Source organism: Aethalodelphis obliquidens, unplaced genomic scaffold (genome assembly GCF_003676395.1).
Source record: "Aethalodelphis obliquidens isolate GAN/ISIS:26980383/991018 unplaced genomic scaffold, ASM367639v1 scaffold25, whole genome shotgun sequence".
NCBI lineage: Eukaryota > Metazoa > Chordata > Mammalia > Artiodactyla > Delphinidae > Aethalodelphis > Aethalodelphis obliquidens.
In genome coordinates, this window is record NW_020837969.1 from 30,327,977 (window position 1) to 30,350,422 (window position 22,446).

Below are 22,446 nucleotides of genomic sequence, written 5' to 3' on the forward strand. Positions count from 1 at the left end.
CATTTAAGCCATGAAATTAGATTCATGTTCTTAAATTGAGATCTTAGAAATTGAGAGATGTTTTATATTATTTTGAGAAGTAGCATAGCATAGTGGTCAAGGGCAGAGACTCTGAAACCAGATAGCTTCAGTTTAAATCCTGTCTCCATCACTTACTAGCCATGTGACCTTTGGCAAGTTAAACATCTATGCCTCAGTTTATTCATCTGTAAAGTAGGAATAATAATAGTCCCAACTTTATAGGGCTATTGTGAGGATTTGATGAGTGAATCTATATAAAGTGCTCAGAATAGAGACTCACACATAGCACCATAAAGTTGTTTGCTATTATTAATTAATTAATTACAGAAATTAATTATCTGATGCCCTCTTAGAATACAAAAAAACCTTTGCTTAAAAATCAAACAAACAAAAGCTAACAAACAAACCTGATGCTGGTCAAGGGCAGTATTATGCTAGTAAATGTTTACCAACTAGTGTGAGGAAGGGTAAAGTCCTCATTTGTAAGTACAAATACTTCAAACTACCCCATGATGTCACTGAACTTGAAGATGGGAAGAGATGTTACACACTCAGCCCTGGGAGCTGATACTGGCTGGCTCTAACACACCACTGGAATGGTCTCATTTTCATTAGAATTTATGTAGGTGTTTCTGAAATTGCACACTAAATTTTCTGGTGAACATTTGAAGGTGTTAAATTTTCCAGGTGCAAATATTGTGAGCCTCACTTTACAGCGGCTTTTTAGCGTGTGTGTGTGTGCGTGTGTGCACTTTAGGCTAAAAAACCAAGCATTCAATTTGTAGGATTCTCTTTCTAAATAAATCAAATAAAATTACACTAGATGAAAATAAAAAAGTAAGCTTGATGATCCATCTGATAATTTTACTTTCTATGAGAAAATATTTTTAAATGATCATTTGAATTAAAAAAATGATTCTAGGTGTGCACTTCTGAGATGACGTGCAACTGTTCTAGTGGCTACAGACCTCCAGATTGCCGAGCACTCTCCAGAATACCTTCCAGATTGCCTGGGGGACAGGGCAAGTATCTCTCTCTTCTTGTATCCAGTTAATAAAATTCTCAAATTGCTTACCTTCGCAAAGACAAAGTTCGATTTTTGACACTTTGAAAGAAACCAGTATTTGTAATTAAAAGGTAAATAGGCTGCCTCAAGAACTAGACGCCAAATATGCTTCTTAATCCTGCTTTTTGTCCTAATATTAATTTTGAATATGATTGAAGCTGAGGGTATCTCTTAAAATTTTTATTTACTTATGTCTGACTTTCTCCTTTAAACTGTCTTTCAACCTTTTCCCCCTTTTATGCCTGATCCTGTGGCCTCAGCTCTATACAAACAACACACCCTGTGTCCAGCACTGTTAATGTGTCTGTTATAGAAGAAATAAAGGAAATAGAAGATAAGTTTTTAGTCTGGCGTTTATAGTTTAAATGATAAAAATCTATTAATTGCTGCTAAAGAGATGACAGAAGGGGCTAAAACAATATTCTGTTTGTTCACCATGACTTTAGTTTTCGTCATTCATTCATTGATTTAGCAAATATTTATTGAATTCCTAATATATACCAGGTGCTCATCATACGGCACTAGGCATGTACAGTAAGCAAAACAAAGTCCCACTCCTCATGGAATTTAAAGAATACCCGGTGCTAACTAGCTGCAGAATTAGGATTAGGAATCAAGTCTCCTATTTTTTATGGCAGTGACGTTTTAGTAGCACTGCAGTGACTCCGCATGTAAAAACAGATCCCTAAATGTCAAAGAGCCAACAATCTAATAAAGAAAAACAGGATATGCACAGATATAGTGGAATTCTGTGATAATGCACCTTGTAACAATGCAAGTTTGTTGGATAACCTTACAAGCAGATTATATATCACTGAAGTTTTGGGGTCCCACTTATAGTGGGATTTTGCTGTAGCTACTGTATAATGTAGAATACATTGGAACTTTCTGGAACTTAGTTTCTGTTCTTTTAGAATGAGAGTTTATAGAGATAGTCTCAAGTATTATGATTGTATTATTATTTTTCCATGTTCCTTGAATAACAATAAAAATTAAGAACATTGTAATTAGTTTGCTGTAACTTGAAAGTAAAAGTAGGCAGCTTAATTTTTTTACTCTGATTTTTTAATGTATTTTTATTTTTAGGTTTAATCAAGGAAAGAGGTTTTGAGAAGGCTGGGGAGAAGCAGTGGCTTTTGGGTACCTACATTGCTTTACCTGTTCTCGTCGTAGCAACCATAGTAGCTGTTTCATGGAAGCCTTTGAAAAAGTGGTTCAGCAAGAAAGAGGAACCCCAAAGTAGCGAGTAAATTGAATTTGTGTTCTGAAGTTAAACTTTAGTACCATTTAAATCTAGTCACATATAAGGAAATATTATGAGCAGCCATAATACTTTACATTTTACAGGAATTTTGTATGCTACATCAGTATCTCATTTAATTATTTGAGATAGTTTTGAATATCCTTATTTTAAAGAAGCAAAAATTTTGGAATGTGGTTTTAATGACTTGCCAATGTCATCGCCTTGGTAATTGAGAGAGGAAGAACTAAAATGTATCCATATCTATTGCTTTCAAATGCCCAGTGATCTGTGTCACCTACAGGAGAAGTACCAGAAGTATTTATTTGTAATGCAGATTTATGAGCCATATCACAAATGAAATGTTTCAATTTGCATTGCTACCTCATGTAAGAAATAATTTTAAAAATATTCTCTGGGAAAAGTCTTCAGAAAGCAAATTTATAATTTAGTATGTAAAATATTTTTATTTAAAAATATAGTTCAAAAGCAAAGACAGAACAAGGTGACAAACAACCATTTGCCCACCACTGGAAATAAACATGAATATTTTGTTTCTCTTATGAAATAAACCGCTGTATATACAGCTGCAATCCCCATCTCCCTCTCTGTGGAGAACAACCTCTGCACTGAAAGCTGGTGTGTATCACATATTTTTACTACACATGGCTACATCCCTGTGCCATATCTAGAATTATATATAATTTTAAATATTTATACTTTATACATATGTTTACCCATCTAATTCTAAGTTTTTTTTCCTTTTTTATGAGCAGTCTTCTCAGAGGTTTTTCTATTTTATTAGTAATTTAAAAATATAATTTGTCGTTCTGTTGAGATCCATATATTTCCTTGTGTTTATAATCCTTAACTTACGGTCTGTTCCTCTTTGCTACTCTCTTCACCTTTGCTATGTGTTTGTTAATTCTACCTTTGTGGAGTCTAATGCTTTGTTTATTAATTTTCAATTTTTCTTATTTTCCTAATATGCTTTTAAAGTGAAAACTTTCTCCCTTATATATCATTTCATCTACATTCTCCAGTTTTTAAGATACAGCTGATATTCAGTTTAAAAAATTAGAAACTTCCAGCACGATTTCTTATTTAAATCATGAAAAGCCATGGTCTTTAGTTTTCAGTTATATGATTTATTTTTGTTGCTGTAAAAGTTATTTTCCAATTTTATTACCTTATTGGGAAAGCTTTGTCTCTGATTTAGACTCTTAAATGTTGGAACCAGAAAGGAAGTCAGTTTTTTGTAAAAATATATGCTTGATATGCATGCTTCAATTAATGTGATACAGTATGTTTTTTTCTTTGTTTTTAGAACAAACTTTTTAATTGTGCTGTTTCAAGTCATCTTTATACTTACTGGGTTTTTAAATTTTTTCTCTACTTGATAATTCATTTTCTATGAGAGGCAAATAAGGTTTACCAATATGTCACGGCTTTCTCTTCGATTGTTGAGACTTCTGCTTTATATACTCTGAGACAGTGGCTAAATGGATAATGTTCAACATAGTTATATATTCTTGGTGTATTTTCTTTTTATCATTAATAATTGTATCTTAAATTCTATTCTCACTCTTACATTGCTATATGTCAACTTGCTCTTTGAAATTTAGACTTACCTATTACATATTTTTCATCCCTTATTTTCAACCATTCTTTGATTTTAGTTGGTACATTATAAACAGCCTTTATATGAAATGCAGTAGTGGAGTTTGTTACATTTATATGCTTAATATATGATGATATATATTCACATTGAAATTTACCATCTTATTTTCTTCCTACTTACTATCCTCTCTTTTTTTTTTTTGCATTTTTTCCTTCTCTCAAAATCCATTTTCTTGGGCTTCCCTGGTGGCGCAGTGGTTGAGAGTCCGCCTGCCGATGCAGGGGACGCGGGTTCGTGCCCCGTTCCGGGAGGATCCCACATACCGCGGAGCGGCTGGGCCCGTGAGCCATGGCTATTGAGCGTGCGCGTCTGGAGCCTGTGCTCCACAACGGGAGAGGCCACAACAGTGAGAGGCCTGAGTACTGAAAAAAAAAAAAAAAAAATCCATTTTCTTGATTGTGCTTTTTCTTCTTTTCTTTTTCTCTTCTACTATTTTGTACATTTTTATATTCTGTTTTTATTGTTTTAATGATTTTTGTTAACTTTTAGCATTTGTAGCTAATGTTGTATAATGTCTTAATTTAATCGTTGTATATAATCTTCTGAATAACTCAAGGATCTTAGCCCTTTAAAACTAACCTATCTTTTTCAATCTGTTTGTCATTTGGCTTTTCAGTTCCCTCCAAATAAGTTTTGTGTTATTGTGTTCTTATCATTATTATGTTTAGTTAATACTTATTAGGATTTCCTAATATATTTTCCAGATTCTTTATGATTCCCTTTTTTTTTTTTTTTTTTTTGGCAGTACGCGGGCCTCCTACTGCTGTGGCCTCTCCCGTTGTGGAGCACAGGCTCCAGACACACAGGCCCAGGGGTCATGGCTCACGGGCCCAGCCGCTCCGCAGCATGTGGGATCCTCCCAGACCGGGGCACGAACCCGCGTCCCCTTCATCGGAAGGCGGACTCTCAACCACTGAGCCACCAGGGAAGCCCTATGATTCCCTTTTTTTAAACTTAGTTTTGAAATAATTTAAGAAATATAAAAAGTTGCAAAAATAGCACAGAATTCCATTGTACTCATCACTTAGGTTTTCTCAATAATAACATCTTACATTAACATAGCACATTTTCACAGCCAGAGAATTGGTATTGGTACAATATTATCAATTAAACTATAGACCTTATTCATATTCACCAGTGTTTACATACATACACTCATTTTTGAGTATGTGTGTGTATATATTATGAAATTTTGTCACATGGTTTGTGTACCAATGCCATAATTATCGCCATTCTTTTTGGAATCCTGCTTTTTTCATTCTAGGTTCAATCTTCTTGGAGAAGTACTTGCTTTGGTAGTTATTACAGTGATGGTCTATGTGTAATCACTTGTTTGCCTTATATGCCTGGAAATGGTTTTATTTCACTTTCACTCTTGAAATTCTATATGGGTATAGAATTTTAGGTGGACAGTTATTTCTGTCAGCCCTTTTATGATGCCATTGAATTTTGGCATTTACTGTTGTTGAGATGTCTGCTGTCAGATTAATTAATTCATTTTTACCTTTATACTTGCACTTTTTTTCTAAGTTAGCTTCTCAAGTTTTCTTTTGTCCAAGGTATTATGTTACTGAATTATTACTTGTTCTGATATGAGTTTGTTTTTATTTTTCCAGCTCTGAATTCACAATCATCTTCAATTATCATGTCTTTCTTCAGTTCTGGAAGGTTCTCAGTCATTATCTCTTTAACGATTGACTCTTCCCCATTCTATCCCTTTTATTTTTCTGAAATCCCTATATTTTAGGGTCTTCCATTCTAGCCTCCATGGTAGATGTGATGGTTGTTCTCTTCCTCATCTTTATACTTCTCCTCCTTTGGCTTCTTTTCTTTTGACACTAAGAATGAAGCTTTTAAAAGCTGAGATACAATTTACATGTAGTAAAACTAATCTCTTTGGTTTATGTAATTCTATGAGTTTAACAAATGTGTACACTTACTACAACCTCAATAAATCATAGAACAATTTCATCACCTCAGAATTCCCTCTCACCCCACCTTCAGCTCCTGGCACTGACAGATGTCTTCTTTGCTTATAGTTTTGCCAATTCCAGAACTTTGTATAAATGGAATCGTATACTGTAGTATGTAATCTTTTGAGTCTGTCTTCTTTCCCTTGGCATAATGCATTTGACATTCATCCGTGATGTTATGTGTATCAATAGCTTGTTCTTTTTCTAATGTATAGTTCTATCGTGGTATAATTGACACACAGTAAATTACATATATTTTAAGTGTATAATTTTGTATGTTTTGATAATCTGAAAAGTAACACTGATGAAACCATCATCATGATCAAGATTATGAAGGTATCTGTCATGCCCCAAATTTCCTCGAGCCCCTTCATAAGCCCCACTCCTGCCTCTTCCACCTGCTCTATCCCCATACTGCTGCTGATCTGCTTTCTTAGTTTGCATTTCCTAGAATTTTATGTAAATGGAATCATACAGTATGTACTCTTCTTTTTGTCTGATTTATTTCACTCACCATGATTATTTTGCAATCCATCCGTGTTCTTGTGTGATCATTTTTTTTCCTTTTATTTCTGATAAGTATTCAGTTGTATGATTATACCATAATTTGTTCATCCATTCCATCTATTGATAGTTATTTGGATGCGTTCCAGTTTTGGGCTGTTATAAATAAAGCCATTATGAACATTTACATACAAATTTCTATGTGAACATATGCGTTCTTTTTCTTAGTTAATACCCAGGACTGGAACAACGGGGTAATATGGTAGGTATATGTTTCACTTCTAAAGAAAGAGCTAAACTGTTTTGCAAAGCAGTTCTTCTATCTTATATTCCAACCACTAGTATGTGAGAGTTCTAGTTCCTCCACATTCTCAACAACACTTATATGGTCATATATTTTTTTAATTTTAGCAATTCCGATAGTGTGCAGTGGCATCTCATTATGGTTTTAATTTGCATTTCTCTAATGACTAATGATGCTGACAGTTTCATGTGGTTATTTGTCAGATGTACATCTTCTTTGGAGAAGTGTGTATTCAAATATTTTACCCATTTTAAATTAATTAATTAAAATTACAATCCGGAGGTCTTTTATTCATTTATTTTTACACCTATTATGGCATGATTTCATAGGGAATGGGTTCCAACTCACTGGTTTTCACAAAGTGTGCTTCTCTGGATGGAGCAGGCTGGTGCTTCAGTCAAACCCATGTTCCTTTCCCTTTGGCTTCCTTCTTTTTCTGATCATATTTCCTTCATTTCAGGGAGCTATCTTGGTTCTTAGAGTGCTTAATATCCTCAATAAGTACATTAATTCTCTTGGCAAGAATCTTGCCCTTAATTCGTTTGTTTTCAACAATGCCAACAGCATGCTGGGTAACATTGTAGACTCCCAGTTTTTGTAACATTTGTGGGACATTTCTTTTTTAAATAGTGCCAGTTCCCTTGCTGTCTACAATATCACTTTTTTGTAAATTCCCATGTATGTGACCAAAGGAACAACCCCATGTTTTCTAAAAGTATAGCAGGTGCCTCTTCTCTTTTCATTTGTGTTGGTCTTTTTGACAAATTACTGGAAGATGGCGGTTTCAGCTGAAAGACCCCATTTTTTGATTGGGTTGTCTTTTTATTATTGAGTCAGTCAGAACTTTTTGATCATTTAAAAAATGGATTGTTTGTTTTCTTATTATTGTATTTTGAGTGTTCATTATAAATGCTGGATACAAGTGCTTTATTATATATGTGATTTGCAAATATGTTCTTCTACTCTAAGGCTTTTCTTTTCACTCTTTTAAAGAGCAAAAGTTTAAAATTTTGATGAAATCCAGTGTATCAGTATCTTCTTTTATAGATCATGATTTTGATGTTGTAGCTAGGAAATATTTGCCTAACCAAAATTCATGAAGGTTTTCTCTCATGTTTTCTTTTAAAAGTTTTATAGTTTTAGGTTTTGCATTTAGGCTTATATCTAATTTGAACTAAGTTTTGTATGGGTATGAATTGAGTGTTTTTCTTCTCCTGCATAAGAATATTCAGTTTTTCTAACACCATTGCTTTTAAGCTTCGTTAAGTAGGATCAGAATGGTTAGCACTACGGAGGCAGTACCCTTCCATGTAACTCTACCAAACTCACTGTGAATTATGAGATTTTTCAACTCAGATGGTGGGAACACAAACTATTCCTGTTCCTATATGAGTACAAGAGATTGCTTCCTTTATTAGTTTCTAATCATTTTTCTCTGGCTCAGGGAGTTTCTTCACTGGCATTCAGTGATTGGTACTCTGCCGAACACTCAAAGAGGACCCTCCACAGATATCAGGAGCTCTCTGTGCACCTCCTTTCTTCTCTGCTATTCTGCCCTGAGAAGTGTAGCTGCCTTGGCATCCGCAGACCCTGTTACCTCAATTCAGGGAGACTTCTGGCTTTGCCTGGGTTTCCCTTGCTGTGCTACAGGGTGGCAACTCTCCTCAGGCAGTAACAAGGGGCAGTCATAGGTCTCACCTTTCTTCCCTTCTCTCATATATCACTATCCTGCCTAATATTCAGTGTCTGAAAACCAGCATTTAATGTATTTTGTCCAGATATTCATTTGTTTCAGGCAGGAGGGTAAATCCAGTCTGTTACTCCATCTTGACCGGAATTGGAAGTGTGTCTTTATGGTTTGTAACTGCACTTTCATAGCTCTCTCTCCATCTCACATTCTGTTTGATTTCCTGAGATCACTCTCATTTCACCAATTCTTCCTTCTCTGTACTGTTCTAGACTTATGGATTCTATTCTTGCAGAAATCTCTATGGAGATTCTAAATATTCTCCAAGTTTTTTCATCATTTGTATTTCTTGGTGTGTGAACTCATTGTTTTGCTCTGGCTGTTGACATTATCTATTAGGGGTTTGTAATCGTACAAACCTCTTTTCTCTTCAGTGTCTTTTCCTTTCAGTGTCTATGCTTTTCCCATGAGAATTCTGCATGCCCTGTGTTGAAGACATAAACATGTGGGTGGTTTCATTTTTGCTTCTTTTAAAGCAAAAATATTTGGAACAACTGCTATGCATGGTGTTCAAGAATTTGTAGGCGTGTGACTGGGGCCCTGAAAGTACATTTTTTGTAGGCTTGGGACTCTGCAGTGATGCATTTTCCCCCATCTATTCCTGTTGCGTATCCCCTTTTCCCTGCTGCATTCCAAAGGCCACTGGTCAGAATTTTTACTATCCCTGTGTAATGGGTGGTATGGACATTCATGGCTCCCAGGTTAAATGGCTCCAGTTAAGGAGCTCACTTAGTTTCCTTGCATGCAAAGGCCTCATAACTTCTAAGGAATGGGTATTAAATCTTTAGTCCCAAAGTCATATCACTGGTTTAGACACCCCTGCAATCATTCACTTTTATCTCCTGTTTACCCTTTGAACTCAGTTTCTTCATTTTTTACTAGCACCAGGAGAATTCTTTTCTTGTTGTTAACCTCAGTTATGTATTAACTGTTTGTCTTATTTTTTTTCAGCACTCCTCTTTGAGGAATGGAAAGGGGAATTGTCCCACCAGCTCATTCTGTCAGATTGTCTAGAAGTCAATATGGGTTTTAACTTATAAAATGTAGCATTTCTTTATCAATGAATAAAAAATTAAAAGTTGGAGTATAAAGGTCAGAATCAGGAATTCAGGGTCAAACCTATATTCTGTGTTTAGAAGTGATAAGGGAAAAGAAAATCTGTGCCTTCTTGATAATTTCTTTAGTACAAGTTTGAAATGCACTCTTTGTGGATGAGGTATATAAGTAAATAAGAATGTTATTTATTTGCATCTTTGTTCAGTGACCTTGGACATGATTTTCTTTTTTGGTAACTTACCTTATAAAAGAGATAATACTGCTTATAAAATGGCCTGACTTTTATTTATGCAGTTGGCAAGCGCTCTTAAGACTAACTTTGGACACTATTTTCCTTTTTTTTTTAATATCCAGATCAGAAGGCAGCACTCACAGAAATGCTAGCAGGTAGGTAAATTGGAAGGCATCTTAAGATACATGTTGAAAATTAAGAATGAATAATTCACAATGTCTAGATACTGTTCGAACAGCTAAGTTTGGTAAAGTAATCCACTGAAAACCAGGCTACTAGTATATAGTAATTTAGTTTCTAGTAAATTAGTCTTTTATTTATTTAATAAATACTTATTGGAAGTCTACTCTGAGGAAACAAGGAATAAAATGGCTGACTCTAATAAAAGATAGGATATGTATAATTAGTAAAGAAAAAGGATGTATAGTGCCTGGAAATTACCCAGCTTGGGTTATATTTATGTACTGCTTGGGTAAACAAACAAGCAAATGCTTGACATTTGATAGATTGTACATGACAGAACTCATGTATAAATTTCTATAATAATTTTGGGTTGATGAGAACTAATTACACTGACTTAGCTGTGCTTTTCTTTTAACATTAATAAATAGCATATTGTCCCCGTTAATATTTCTTAACCATAAATTCTGTCCTTACTGTTTTATAACTGCTATACCAACATTCTATTCTATTACATTATCTAATGTAACTTTTCATCCCCTTACTTTCAACCTTTTATTTAATTTGGTCTCCTGAAAACAGCATGCCAATGGAATTTTAAAATATGTAACCTCAAGAGTTTCTCAATAGTTGAATTGAATATGTTTATATATTTATATGTGTGCTGATGTGTTTAGACTAAATTCTGCCATTTTGTTTTTTTTCTATTTATCATGCGTTTTCAGTATTTTCTCTTTCTACTTTCATGTATTCCATCATATTGATTGTGCTTTCATTGTTTTTTCTTTCCTTCTATCAATTTGGTCATTATATGTTCTAGTTATATTCTTTAATTATTATATTATGGTTTATTAAATTATTAAAATTAAATGTAGATGAAGTTACAATTTTAGATATAAAAGTACTTATAATCTTCTTCCAACAATTTATGGATCTTAGACCATTAAACCTTATACTCTTTTCTTCACTCTTCCATAGCATTATCATTTGGCTTTCAGTTACTCCTGAATTTTAACCTGATACAAATAAGTCATCATTATCATTATTATATTTAATCAAAACATACTAGGATTTCACTACATATTTGTAACTTATTTACTCGCTATTCTTTTTTGAATTTAATTCCATTTTTTTAATGTTCAATCTCCCTTTTGGTGAAGTACCTCTCTTAGAATTTCCATCATTGAGTCTATGTGTAGTAAACTATTTATCTTATCCACCTAAAATTATCTTTATTTTCACTCTTGAGTATGAGTTTATGTAGTATAGACTTCTATGCTGAGTTATTTTGCCTTCGCTATTTGAAGATATGTCAGTGTAATGTGGCATGTACTATTGATGATGATAAATCTTCTGTTAGTGTGTTGATTCATTTATTCCTTTATGATTAATAGGAGTTTTACCTAGTCATTGCATTCTTATTGCTGCATAACAAATTACCACACACTCAGTGACTTAAACAACGTTAATTTACTATGAGCAAGTTCTGTAAGTCAGAAATCCAGGTGGATTTGGCTGGGTTGTCACAAGTCTGACCTGAAGGCCTGAAGGCCAGGCTGGGATCATAGCTCATTTGGGTTGTAAGAAAAATCCAATTTCTTGCAGGTGTAGGTCTGAGGTATCTCTTTCCTTGTTGCCTGTCTGCTTGGAGCCCCTCCGTCTCCCAGAGGCCACCTGCATTGCTACTCATGTACCTCCCTTCACCTTTAAAGAAACAAGAGTAATATAAGTATTCCTAAGGCTTTGACTCTCTCTTAATTTCTTTCCTCTACCAGCAGGAGAAAACTCTGCTTGTAAAGGGCTGACCTGATTGGGTCAGGCCCACCAAAATAATCTCTGTATTTTAAGGCCAACAGATTTGGAGGTTTAATTACATTTGCAAAATCTTTTCAGAGCAGTACTTTGAAAAGTGTTTGAATAACCAAGGAATGGGAATCTTAGAATTCTGCCTAACATAGCCTGTACATGTATTCCTTGTCCTTAGAGTTGTTATTTTGTTATAATGTATTCTGGTAGAGATTTTTTTAAAAATCATGAGCTGGACCCAATATTTTCTTTCAGTGTGAAGACTCATACCTTTCTTCAATTTTGGAAAAGTTCTAGACTTTTTCTCTTCAAATACTGACTCTCCCCCATTCTAAATTTTCTGTGTCTAAATTGTTCCATGTTTCTTAACTGGACTTTTATGTATATTTTATATTCTGTTTAGTGTTCTAGGTGATTTCCCTAAACAATTCAAAATCAACAATTCTTTTTTTTTCAGTTCTGTCATGTGTTTTTTAATTGAGGTATAGTTGATTTATAAAATTATATGTTTCAGGTATACAACATAGTGATTAATAATTTTTATACGGATTATGCTACATTTATTGTTATTATAAAATATTGGCAATATTCCCTGTGCTGCACAATATACCCATGTAGCTTATATATTTTATACATAGTAGTTGATACCTCTTAATTGCCTGTCCCTCTCTTGTCCCTCGCCCCCTTGCTATCTCCACTGGTAACCACTAGTTTGTTCTCTACATATGTGACTCTACTTTTGTTATATTCACTAGTTCATTTCACTTTTTATATTATACAAGTAAGTGATAACATGCAGTATTTGTCTTTTCCTGACTTATTTCATTAAGCATAATACCTTCCAAGTCCATCCATATTGTTGCAAATGGCAAAATTTCTTTCTTTTTAATAGATGAGTAATATTCTATTGTGTGTAAATATACCACATCCTCTATCCATTCATCTGTTGATGAACACAACTTTGCTTCCATATCTTGGCTATTGTAAATAATGCTGCTACAAGCATTGGGGTATGTGTATCTTTTCGAAGTAGTATTTTCATTTCTTCAATATATACTCAGGAGTGAAATCACTAGATCATGTGGTAGTTCTATTTTTAGTTTTTTGACGAACCTCGTACTGTATTCCACAGTGTTTGCACCAATTTACATTCCCACCAACAGTGTATGAGGGTTCCCTTTACTTCACATCCTCACTAACATTTGTTATTTGTGGTCTTTTTTTTTTTTTTTAAGATGTTGAGGGTAGGAGTTTATTAAATAATTAATTTATTTTTGCCGTGTTGGGTCTTAGTTTCTGTGCGAGGGCCTTCTCTAATTGTGGCAAGCGGGGACCACTCTTCATCGCAGTGTGTGGGCCTCTCACTATCGCGGCCTCTCTTATTATGGAGCACAGGCTCCAGACGCGCAGGCTCAGTAGTTGTGGCTCACGGGCCCAGTTGCTCCGTGGCATGTGGGATCCTCCCAGACCAGGGCTCGAACCCATGTCCCCTGCATTAGCAGGCAGACTCTCAACCACTGCGCCACCAGGGAAGCCCCTTTGTGGTCTTTTTGATGATAGGCATTCTCACAGATGTGAGATGATAGCTTGTTGTAGTTTTGATATGCATTTCTCTGATGATTAGTGATGTTTAGCATCTTTCCATGTGTCTGTTAGCTTATGTATATCTTCTTTGAAAAAATGTCCATTCAAGTCTTCTGCACATTTTTTAAATCAGTTGTTTGGTTTTTTGATTTTGAGTTGGATGTGCTATATATTTTGTATATTAACCTCTTTTCGGTCATATTACTTGCAAATATTTTCTCCCATTAAGTAGGTTGTCTTTTTGTTTTCTCATTGGTTTTCTTTGCTCTGCAAAACCTTTTTAGTTTACTTGGGTCCCATTTGTTTATTTTTGCTTTTGTTTCCTTTGCCTTAGGAGACAGATCCAAAAAGCTATTGCTACAATTTATGTCAAAGAGTGTTCTGTCTACATTCTCTTCTAGGAGTTTTATGATTTCTGGTTTTAATTCATTTTGAGTTTATTTTTGTATATGGTGTAATAAAATGTTCTATCTCATTCTTTTAGATACAGATGTACAGTTTTCCCAGCACCACTTACTGACAAGACTGTCTTTTCTCCACTGTATATTCTTGCCTCCTTTTTTGTAGATTAATTGACCATAAGTGTGTGGGTTTATTTCTGAGCTCTCTATTCTGTTCCAATGATCTACATGTCTGTTTTGCTGCCAGTACCAAACTATTTTGATTACTGTAGCTTTGTAATATAGTCTGAAATTAGGGAGTGTGATACCTCCAGTTCTGTCCTTCCTTCTCAAGATTGTATTGGCTATCAGTGGTCTTTTGTGTTTCCATACAAATTCTAGAATTATTTGTTCTAGTTCTGTGAAAAATGCCATTGGTATTTTGATAGGGATTGCATTGAATCTGTACATTGCCTTAGGTAATAGGATCATTTTAACAATATTAATTCTTCCAATCCAAGAACATAGTATATCTTTCCATCTGTTGTGTCATCATCTATTTCTTTTCTTAGTGCCATAGTTTTCTGAGTACAGGTCTTTTGCCTCCTTAGGTAGGTTTCTTCCCAGGTATTTTCTTCTTTTTGATGGAATGGTAAATGGGATTGTTTCCTTAATTTCTCTTTATGATAGTTTGTTGCTAGTGTATAGAAATGCAACAGATTTCTGTATATTAATTTTGTATCCTGCAACTTTACTGAATTCATTGATGAGAATTTTCTATGTATAGTATCATTTCATCTGCAAAAAAGTGACAGTTTTACTTCTTCCTTTCCAACTTGGATTCCTTTTATTTCTTTTTCTTGTCTGATTGCTATGGCTAGGAATGCTGTTACTGTGTTGAACAAAAGTGGTGACAGTGAACATCTTTGTCTTCTTCCTTTTCTTAAAGGAAATGCTTTCAGATTTTCACCATTGAGTATGATGTTAGCTGTGGGCTTATCACATGTGGCCTTCATTTTGTTGAGGTGTGTTCCCCCTATGCCCACTTTCTGGAGAGTTTTTATCAGAAATGAAAGTTGAATTTTGTACCCAGAATCTTTTTCTGCACCTATTGATATGATTATATGATTTTTATTCTTCAACTTGTTCACGTAGCATATCACATTGATTGAATTATGGATAATGAACCATCCTTGCATCCCTGGGATAAATCCCCCTTGATCATGGTGTATCATCCTTTTAATGTATTGTTGGATTTTGTTTGCTAATATTTTGTCTGGGATTTTTGCATCTGTGTTCATCAGTGATATTGGCCTGTAGTTTTGTTTTTCTTCCTTCCTTCCTTTCTTTCTTTCTTTTCTTTTTCTTTCTTTCTTTCTTTCTTTCTTTCTTTCTTTCTTTCTTTCTTTCTTTTCTCTCTTTCTTTCTTTCTTTCTTTTTTTCTTTCTTTCTCTCTTTCTTTCTTTCTTCCTTCCTTCCTTCCGTCCTTCCTTCCTTCCTTTCTTTTTACTGGTTTTGATATCATGAGGATGCTGGCCTTGTAGAATGAGTTTGGAAGCATTCCTTACTCTGCAATTTTTTTAAATAGTTTGAGAAGAATGGGTGTTAACTTTTCTCTAAATGTTTGGTCCAATTCACCTGTAAAACCATCTGGTCCTGGACTTTTGTTTGCTGGGAGTTTTAAAATCACAGTTTCAATTTCATTACTGATTATTGATCCATTCACATTTTCTATTTCTTCCTGGTTCAGTCTTGGGACATTGTACATTTCTAGGAGTTTGTCCATTTCTTCTAGATTGTTGATTTTATTGACATATAGTTTCTCTTAGTAGTCTCTTATGATCCTTGTATTTCTGTGATGTCAGTTGTAACTTCTCTTTTATTTCTGATTTTATTGATTTGGATTCTCTCTTTTTTTCTTGATGAGTCTGGCTAAAGTTTTTATCAATTTGGTGTATATTTTCAAAGAGCCAGCTCTTAGTTTCATTGATCTTTTCTATTTTTTTTTCTGTCTCTATTACATATATTTCTACTCTGATCTTTATGGTTCCTTTCCTTCTACTATTTGGGGTTTTGTTTGTTCGTCTTTTTCTAGTTCCTTTAAGTATAAGGTTAGGTTGTTATTTGAGATTTTTCTTGTTTCCCTAGGTAAGCTTGTATAATTATGAACTTCCTTCTTAGAACTGCTTTTGTTGCATCCCATAGATTTTGGATGGTTGTGTTTTCATTTTCATTTGTTCCCAGGTATTTTTTTTTAATCTTCTCTTTGATTTCTTCAGTGATCCATTGGATATTTAGTAGAATATTGTTTAGCCTCCACGCGTTTGTGCTTTCTGCAGTTTTTTTTTCTTATAGTTGATTTCTAGTCTCGTAGTGTTGTGGTCGGAAAAGATGCTTGATATGATTTCAATGTTTCTTAAATTTACCGAGGCTTGTTTTGTGGCTTAGCATGAACTCTGTCCTGGAGAATTTTCCTTGCGCACCTGAAAAGAATGTGTATTCTTCAGCTTTTGGATGGAATGTTCTATATATATCTATTAAGTTGATCTGTTGTAATATGTCATTTAATATTTCCTTATTGATTTTCTGTCTAGATGATCTGTTTGTTGATCTAAGTTGGGTGTTAAAATTCCCTACTATTATTGTGTTATTCTCGATTTCTCCATTTATTTTTGTTGAAATTTGCTTCAATTATTTGGGTGCTCCTATGTTGGGTGCATATATATTTACAATTGTTATATCTTCTTGGATTGAACCCTTGATTGTTATATCATATTCTTCTTTGTCTCTTCTAACAGCCTTTGCTTTAAAGTCTATTTTATCTACTATAAGTAATGCTACCCAAACTTTCTTTTAATTTTTCTTTTACATGGAATACCTTTTCCATCCCCTCACTTCCAGTCTGTGTGTTTCTTTAGCACTGAATGAGTCTCTTGTAGGCAGCATATATACAGGTTTATTTTTGTATCCATTCAGCCACTCTATGTATTTTGGTTGGAACATTTAGTCCATTTTCATTTAAGTAATTATTAATATGTGCATACTTATTAATAAATATGTACTTATTAATATGTATGTACATACAAGGGAGTTCCCTTGCATGGACCTTGTTGCTTTTCCCATACTGCTTTTTATACTCTCTCTTTATCTTTAATTTTTGCCATTTTAATTATAATGTGTCTTGTGTTGCTCTTTGGGTTGATCCTTTTGGAGACACTCTGATTCCTGGATTTGTATTTCTGTTTCCTTATAGTCATCTATTAGGACATATTGTACAATACAGGGGGAAAATCCAATATTTTATAATAACTATAAATAGAGTATAACCTTTAAAAATTATGAATCACTATACTGTACACCTGTAACTTACAAAATATTGTATACCGACTGTACCTAAATTAAAAAAAAATTTTAGAGCTTCCCTGGTGGCGCAGTGGTTAAGAATCCACCTGCCAATGCAGGGGACACATATTCGAGCCCTGGTCCAGGAAGATCCCACATGCCACGAAGCAACTAAGCCCATGCACCACAACTACTGAGCCTGCGCTCTAGAGCTCACGAGCCACAACTACTGAAGCCTGTGCGCCACAACTACTGAGCCTGCGCTCTAGAGCTCACGAGCCACAACTACTGAAGCCCATGCGCCTAGAGCCCATGCTCCACAACAAGAGAAGCCACAGCAATGAGAAGCCCGTGCACCACAATGAAGAGTAGCCTCCACTCGCCACAACTAGAGAAAACCTGCGCACAGCAACAGACCCAATGCAGCCAAAAAAATTAATTAATTTTTAAAAATTTTTTAAAAGGAGAAAGGAAAGAAAAAGCAAGCACTTGCAACCCAATGATTAAGACTACAGTTATCTATCCTGGTTGTGGGGTTAATGAATTAATGTTTTGTTAACCTTTAAGGACTGATGTTTTATTTCAAATAAAAATTTTTAATGAGGTTTTTTTTTTTTTTTTTTTTTTTGCGTTACGGGGGCCTCTCCCTGTTGTGGCCTCTCCCGTTGCGGAGCACAGGCTCTGGAAGCACAGGCTCAGCGGCCATGGCTCATGGGCCCAGCCACTCCGCGGCATGTGGGATCTTCCCGGACTGGGGCACAAACCCGCATCCCCTGCATCGGCAGGCGAACTCTCAACCACTGTGCCACCAGGGAAGCCCTGAGGTTCTTTTTGACGTAACTGAACAGCATCAGGGAAAGAGTATGCCAAAACAACTTATTCCTTTTTTTCTTCCCTTTGAACTTATTTATTTTTAGACTATTAAAATGACCAAACCAGGATGAGATACCCAATAAATCTTTATATCATCATGACTTGGTTTTGATTGCCATTCTCATAAAGCTGTACATAACTGTGACATTTATTTCTTTTTAAGAGAACTTGTAGTCTAGCCAGAATGATCTTTGAAAAATGCAAATTTAAACTCTTGATGAATTACTTTATCTAGATGTTTGATCATCAATGGATGTTATCATAAAAAGACAAACAACCAGGTATTACGTCCCTTCCACTGGAAGTGCACAATACCACCTAAGAAATATTCTTACCAAAAGAAGTAGTTGAATCTCTTTATGATTCTGTATGTAATCACCAATGTATAACTAATATAGAGGTCATGTAACTGTCACCTGGGCCTTTTGGAATGCTTGCTGTTGCATTCCTCTATCTTGGAACCCACCTGCCATGCTGCAAGATGCTCCAGTACGTGGAGAAGCCACATGCAGGCACTTTGGGTGACAACTCCAGCTGAGCTCCCAGCTGATAGTTGTCATTAGTTGACAGCGTGTGAACATCCACCTATCTTAGATATCCATCTGACGCATGACTACAACTGCATGAGAGACCCCAAATGAGAACTACTCAGCTGATCCCAGTCAACTCACTGAACCAAGAGAGTTAATAATAAATGTTTTGAGGTACTAAATTTTGGAATGATTTTTTAAGTAGTCTTATGGACTAAATGTCTCCTCTTCCCGAATTCACATGTTAAAACCCTATCCCCCAATCTGATGGTATTAGGAATTGGGGCATTTGGGCTGAAATTAGGTTTAGATGAGGTCATGAAAGTGGGGTCCCCATGACGGGATTAGTGTTCTCATAAGGCAAGGAAGAGAGACTAGAGCTCCTTCTCTCTCTGCACCACGTGAAGACACAGCAAGAAAGCAGCCACCTGCAAGCCAGGAAATAGGTTCTCGCCAGGAACCAAATTTGCTGACACCTTGATCTTGGACTTCCCAGCCTCCAGAATTTTAAGAAACAGATGTCTGCTGTTTAAGCACCCAGTCTGTAATTCCTGTACCTCGATGTCTACTACTTTTCCCAGGTTAGGGAAGTTTTCAGCTACTGTGTCTTCAAATATGTTCTCTGCCCCTTTCTCTCTGTCTTCTCCTTCTGGGACTTCTATCATGTGAATGTCAATATGCTTGATGTTGTCCTGAAGGTCTCTTAAACTGTTCTCATTTTTTTTTTTTTTTATGTTCAGCATCAGTGATTTCCAGTACTCTTTCTTCCAGTTCCCTGATCTATTCCTCTGTATCATTTAGTCTACTATTGATTCCTTCTAGTGTATTTTTCATTTCAGTTATTATATTCTTCATCTCTGTTTGGTTGTTCTTTAACTTCTTACTCTGTTCATCCATTCTTCTCCTGAGTTCTTTGATCCTCTTTTTGATCATTACCTTAAATTCTTTCCTGGGTAGATTGCCTGTATCCATTTCACTTAGTTCTTACGAGTTTTATCTTTGTCCTTTGTTTGGAACTTGCTCCTCTGTTGCCTCATTTCACCTAACTTGCTAGTTTGATTTCCATGTATCTGGTATGTTGATTATGTTTCCCAATCTTGAAGAAGTGACCTTTTGTAGGAGATTTCCTATGTATCCCAGCAGCACACTCCCTGTTCATTACCAGAGCTATATGCTCTAGGGTTGCTCCCTATGTGGGCTGTGTGGGTCCTTCTGTTGTGGCAGGCTGGCTACAGTAAGTGGTTTTATAGGCTTGGCTGGTCCCTGGTCTGGTTGGTTGCCAGGCCTTGCCTTGTGTGGAAGCTGTGGGCTCCTGGTTGGCAGGGCTGGGTCACAAGACAGCTGGATGTGAAACCCTGCAGGGGTCCGAGGCTAGTGCTGGCTCACTGGTGGGTGGAGTTGGGGTCTAGGAGATCCTGGAGATGTTGCTAACCGCCCCGTGAGTGAAGCCAGTTCCTGGGGCTATTGTTGACCCACTGACAAAGCTAATCCTGGGGTCTGCCCACAGTGCCCAGGGGTCCCAGAGCTGGTGTCAGACCACTGGTGGGTGGGGCTAGATCCTGACACAGCTGGCTGCAGGGCCCAGTGTGTCCTGAAGCTTGTATTGGCGTTCTAGTTGGGGGGGGGAACAGGCTATGGGGCTGCCCTTGTCCTGGGCCTGGTGTCCACCTGCTGGTGGGTGAGCCTGGTCCTGAGTCTAGAGCAGGCTCTCTAGTGGGTGGGATTATGGATTCTGGGGCTGGTGCCCGCCTACTTAGGAGTTGAGCTGGGTCCCAGGGTCTCTGGCTGCAGAACCATGGGGGTCCTGGGTCTAGTGCCTGTGCACTGCTGTTCGGGGCCTGGCCCTGCATGCTCTGGTGGGCCGGGCCATAACCAGGGGCAGCCATGGGCTCAGGGAGTCTTAAGGCAGCCTGTCTGCTAGTGGGTGAGGCTGTGTCCCTGCCCAATTATTTCCTTGCCCTGAGCTGTCCCAGTACTGGTGCCTGTAGGATGTTGGGCGGGCATGGGACTAGTCCTGGGGCTAATAGGCTAGAAAGAGGATTCCAGAATGGTACTTGCCAGTACTGGTGTCCACGAGGTAGAATGAGCTCCCCAAAATGTCTGCCGTCAGTGTCTGTGTCACCAGGGTGAACTCTGGTTGCCTCCTGCCTCTCCGGGGGACTCTCCAAGATCAGCAGGTGGGTCTGACGCAGGCTCCATTCAACTCACCACTTCTGCCCTGCGTCCTGGAGCGTGTGAGATTCTGTGTGTGCCCTTTAAGAATGGAGTCTATTTTCCACAGCTCTCTGGTCTCCCGAAAGTGAGCCCCATTAGCCTTCAGCAAATGTTCTGGGCACTCATCTTCCCAACACAGGACTCCTGGGCTGGGCATCCTGATGTGGGGCACCTGACACCTTGGGGAGGACCCCTTCAATTGTAATTATTTTCCTATTGTGGATCACCCATCCAGGACGTATGGGTCTTGACTGTATTATGACTCTGCCACTCCTACCCATTTCGTATGGTTCCTTCTTTATATCTTTAGTTGTGGATCTTTTCATGTAGGTTCTGGTCTTTTTCATCTATGGTTGTTCTGCAAATAGTTGTGATTTTGGTATGAGAGAAGGTGAGCTCAATATCTTTATTCTGCCATCTTGGCCGGTCTCATTCTGTCATTACTTGTTTAATGAATTCTGTTCCTTTATTGATCTCTATGGAAATCCTAAGCATTCTTTTTTTTTGAAGTTTTTCCTGTTACCTATAATTGTTAGTGTATGAATTCATTAGTTTACTCCGCGAGAGGTGAACATTACCTCTTACTGGCTTTTTTATTTGATTGTAAGTCCATCTTAAGCAGCAATGATTGTCTCATGAGAATTCTGCATATCCTGCTTTGTAGAATCCTCCTTGTCAAGATTATTTTGTTTTACCCTCCTAAGTCATAAACTTTTTTTAAAAGCTTTTAATTTTTTGTTGGAGTATAGCCGATTAACAATGTTGTGATAGTATCAGGTGCACAGCAAAGCGACTCAGCCATACGTATACATGTATCCATTCTCCCACAGACTCCCCTCCCAGTCATAAACTTTTGAGGTGTTTGGTACACATGGAATTCATAGATGTTACACATCTAGAATTCATAGGAAACATGAATTAGTATCCTGAACCTGTACAGTAAAGGCTTAAGATTCCTCTTTCTGTATTTGATGTTTTATCCCATCCATATCCCTAAAGCATTTTAAGCACCTAAGATTCCTGTGTCTCTAGGTGATCCTTTTCCACCTATACTTCTGAAGCAATCTCCCTGCAGCATCTCTAAGACTCATGATAATACTATCTCCACTTAGTGGGTGGTATGGCCTTTCATGGCTTCCAAGGTTAGAGGAGGTGGTCCAGTTTTCCAGGTGGGCTCCACTCCCTAACTGATTCCCCGACCTCTAGGGTCATTCAGCTTTAGTTCCTATTTACCTTTCGTGCTTTCTATATCCTCTTTTTTTTCAGACTATCATTAGAAATGTGGCTTCCTTCCCTTAAATTTTCATTAGCATTTTTTGTTATTTTTTTCACTATTACTCTGTGTGTTAAATAGGAGGTGGAAATTACCCTGTCAGCCCAGTCTGCCTGATTGTTTAGAAGTCAGTGAGGGTTTTAAATCACCTCCTGCAGTAATTTGTTTACTAGTGGGTAAAGCATTAGGTTAGAACCTAAAGGCCAGAATCAGGCATTCAAAATCAAGCATATATTCTGAGCTGGGAAGTGACAAATCTGTTTTCCTTCTCCTCTGTTTGAGAACTTGACATTTATATTCTCTATGGACATGGTATATTGGTAAATAAGAATGTTACTTATTTGCATACTGTAACTTAGTAATCTTTTGAAATGATGCATTAGTGGTAATTAGTGGTATAAAAGCGTTAATACAGGTTACAAAATGGTCTGACATTCATT

General features: G+C 36.6%; 1 protein-coding gene across 2 annotated transcripts in view; it reads left to right on the forward strand.

The window, feature by feature from the left end:
• ADAM32 (ADAM metallopeptidase domain 32) overlaps positions 1 to 22,446 on the forward strand; it is a 164,824-nt gene that overhangs the window by 134,745 nt on the left and 7,633 nt on the right. For both annotated transcript variants that reach the window (XM_027122882.1, XM_027122883.1), the window contains exons 18-20: positions 944 to 1,043; positions 2,174 to 2,227; positions 9,947 to 9,979. In XM_027122882.1, coding sequence (XP_026978683.1) covers positions 944 to 1,043; positions 2,174 to 2,227; positions 9,947 to 9,979 — 187 coding nt within the window. The remainder of the gene's footprint in view (positions 1 to 943; positions 1,044 to 2,173; positions 2,228 to 9,946; positions 9,980 to 22,446) is intronic.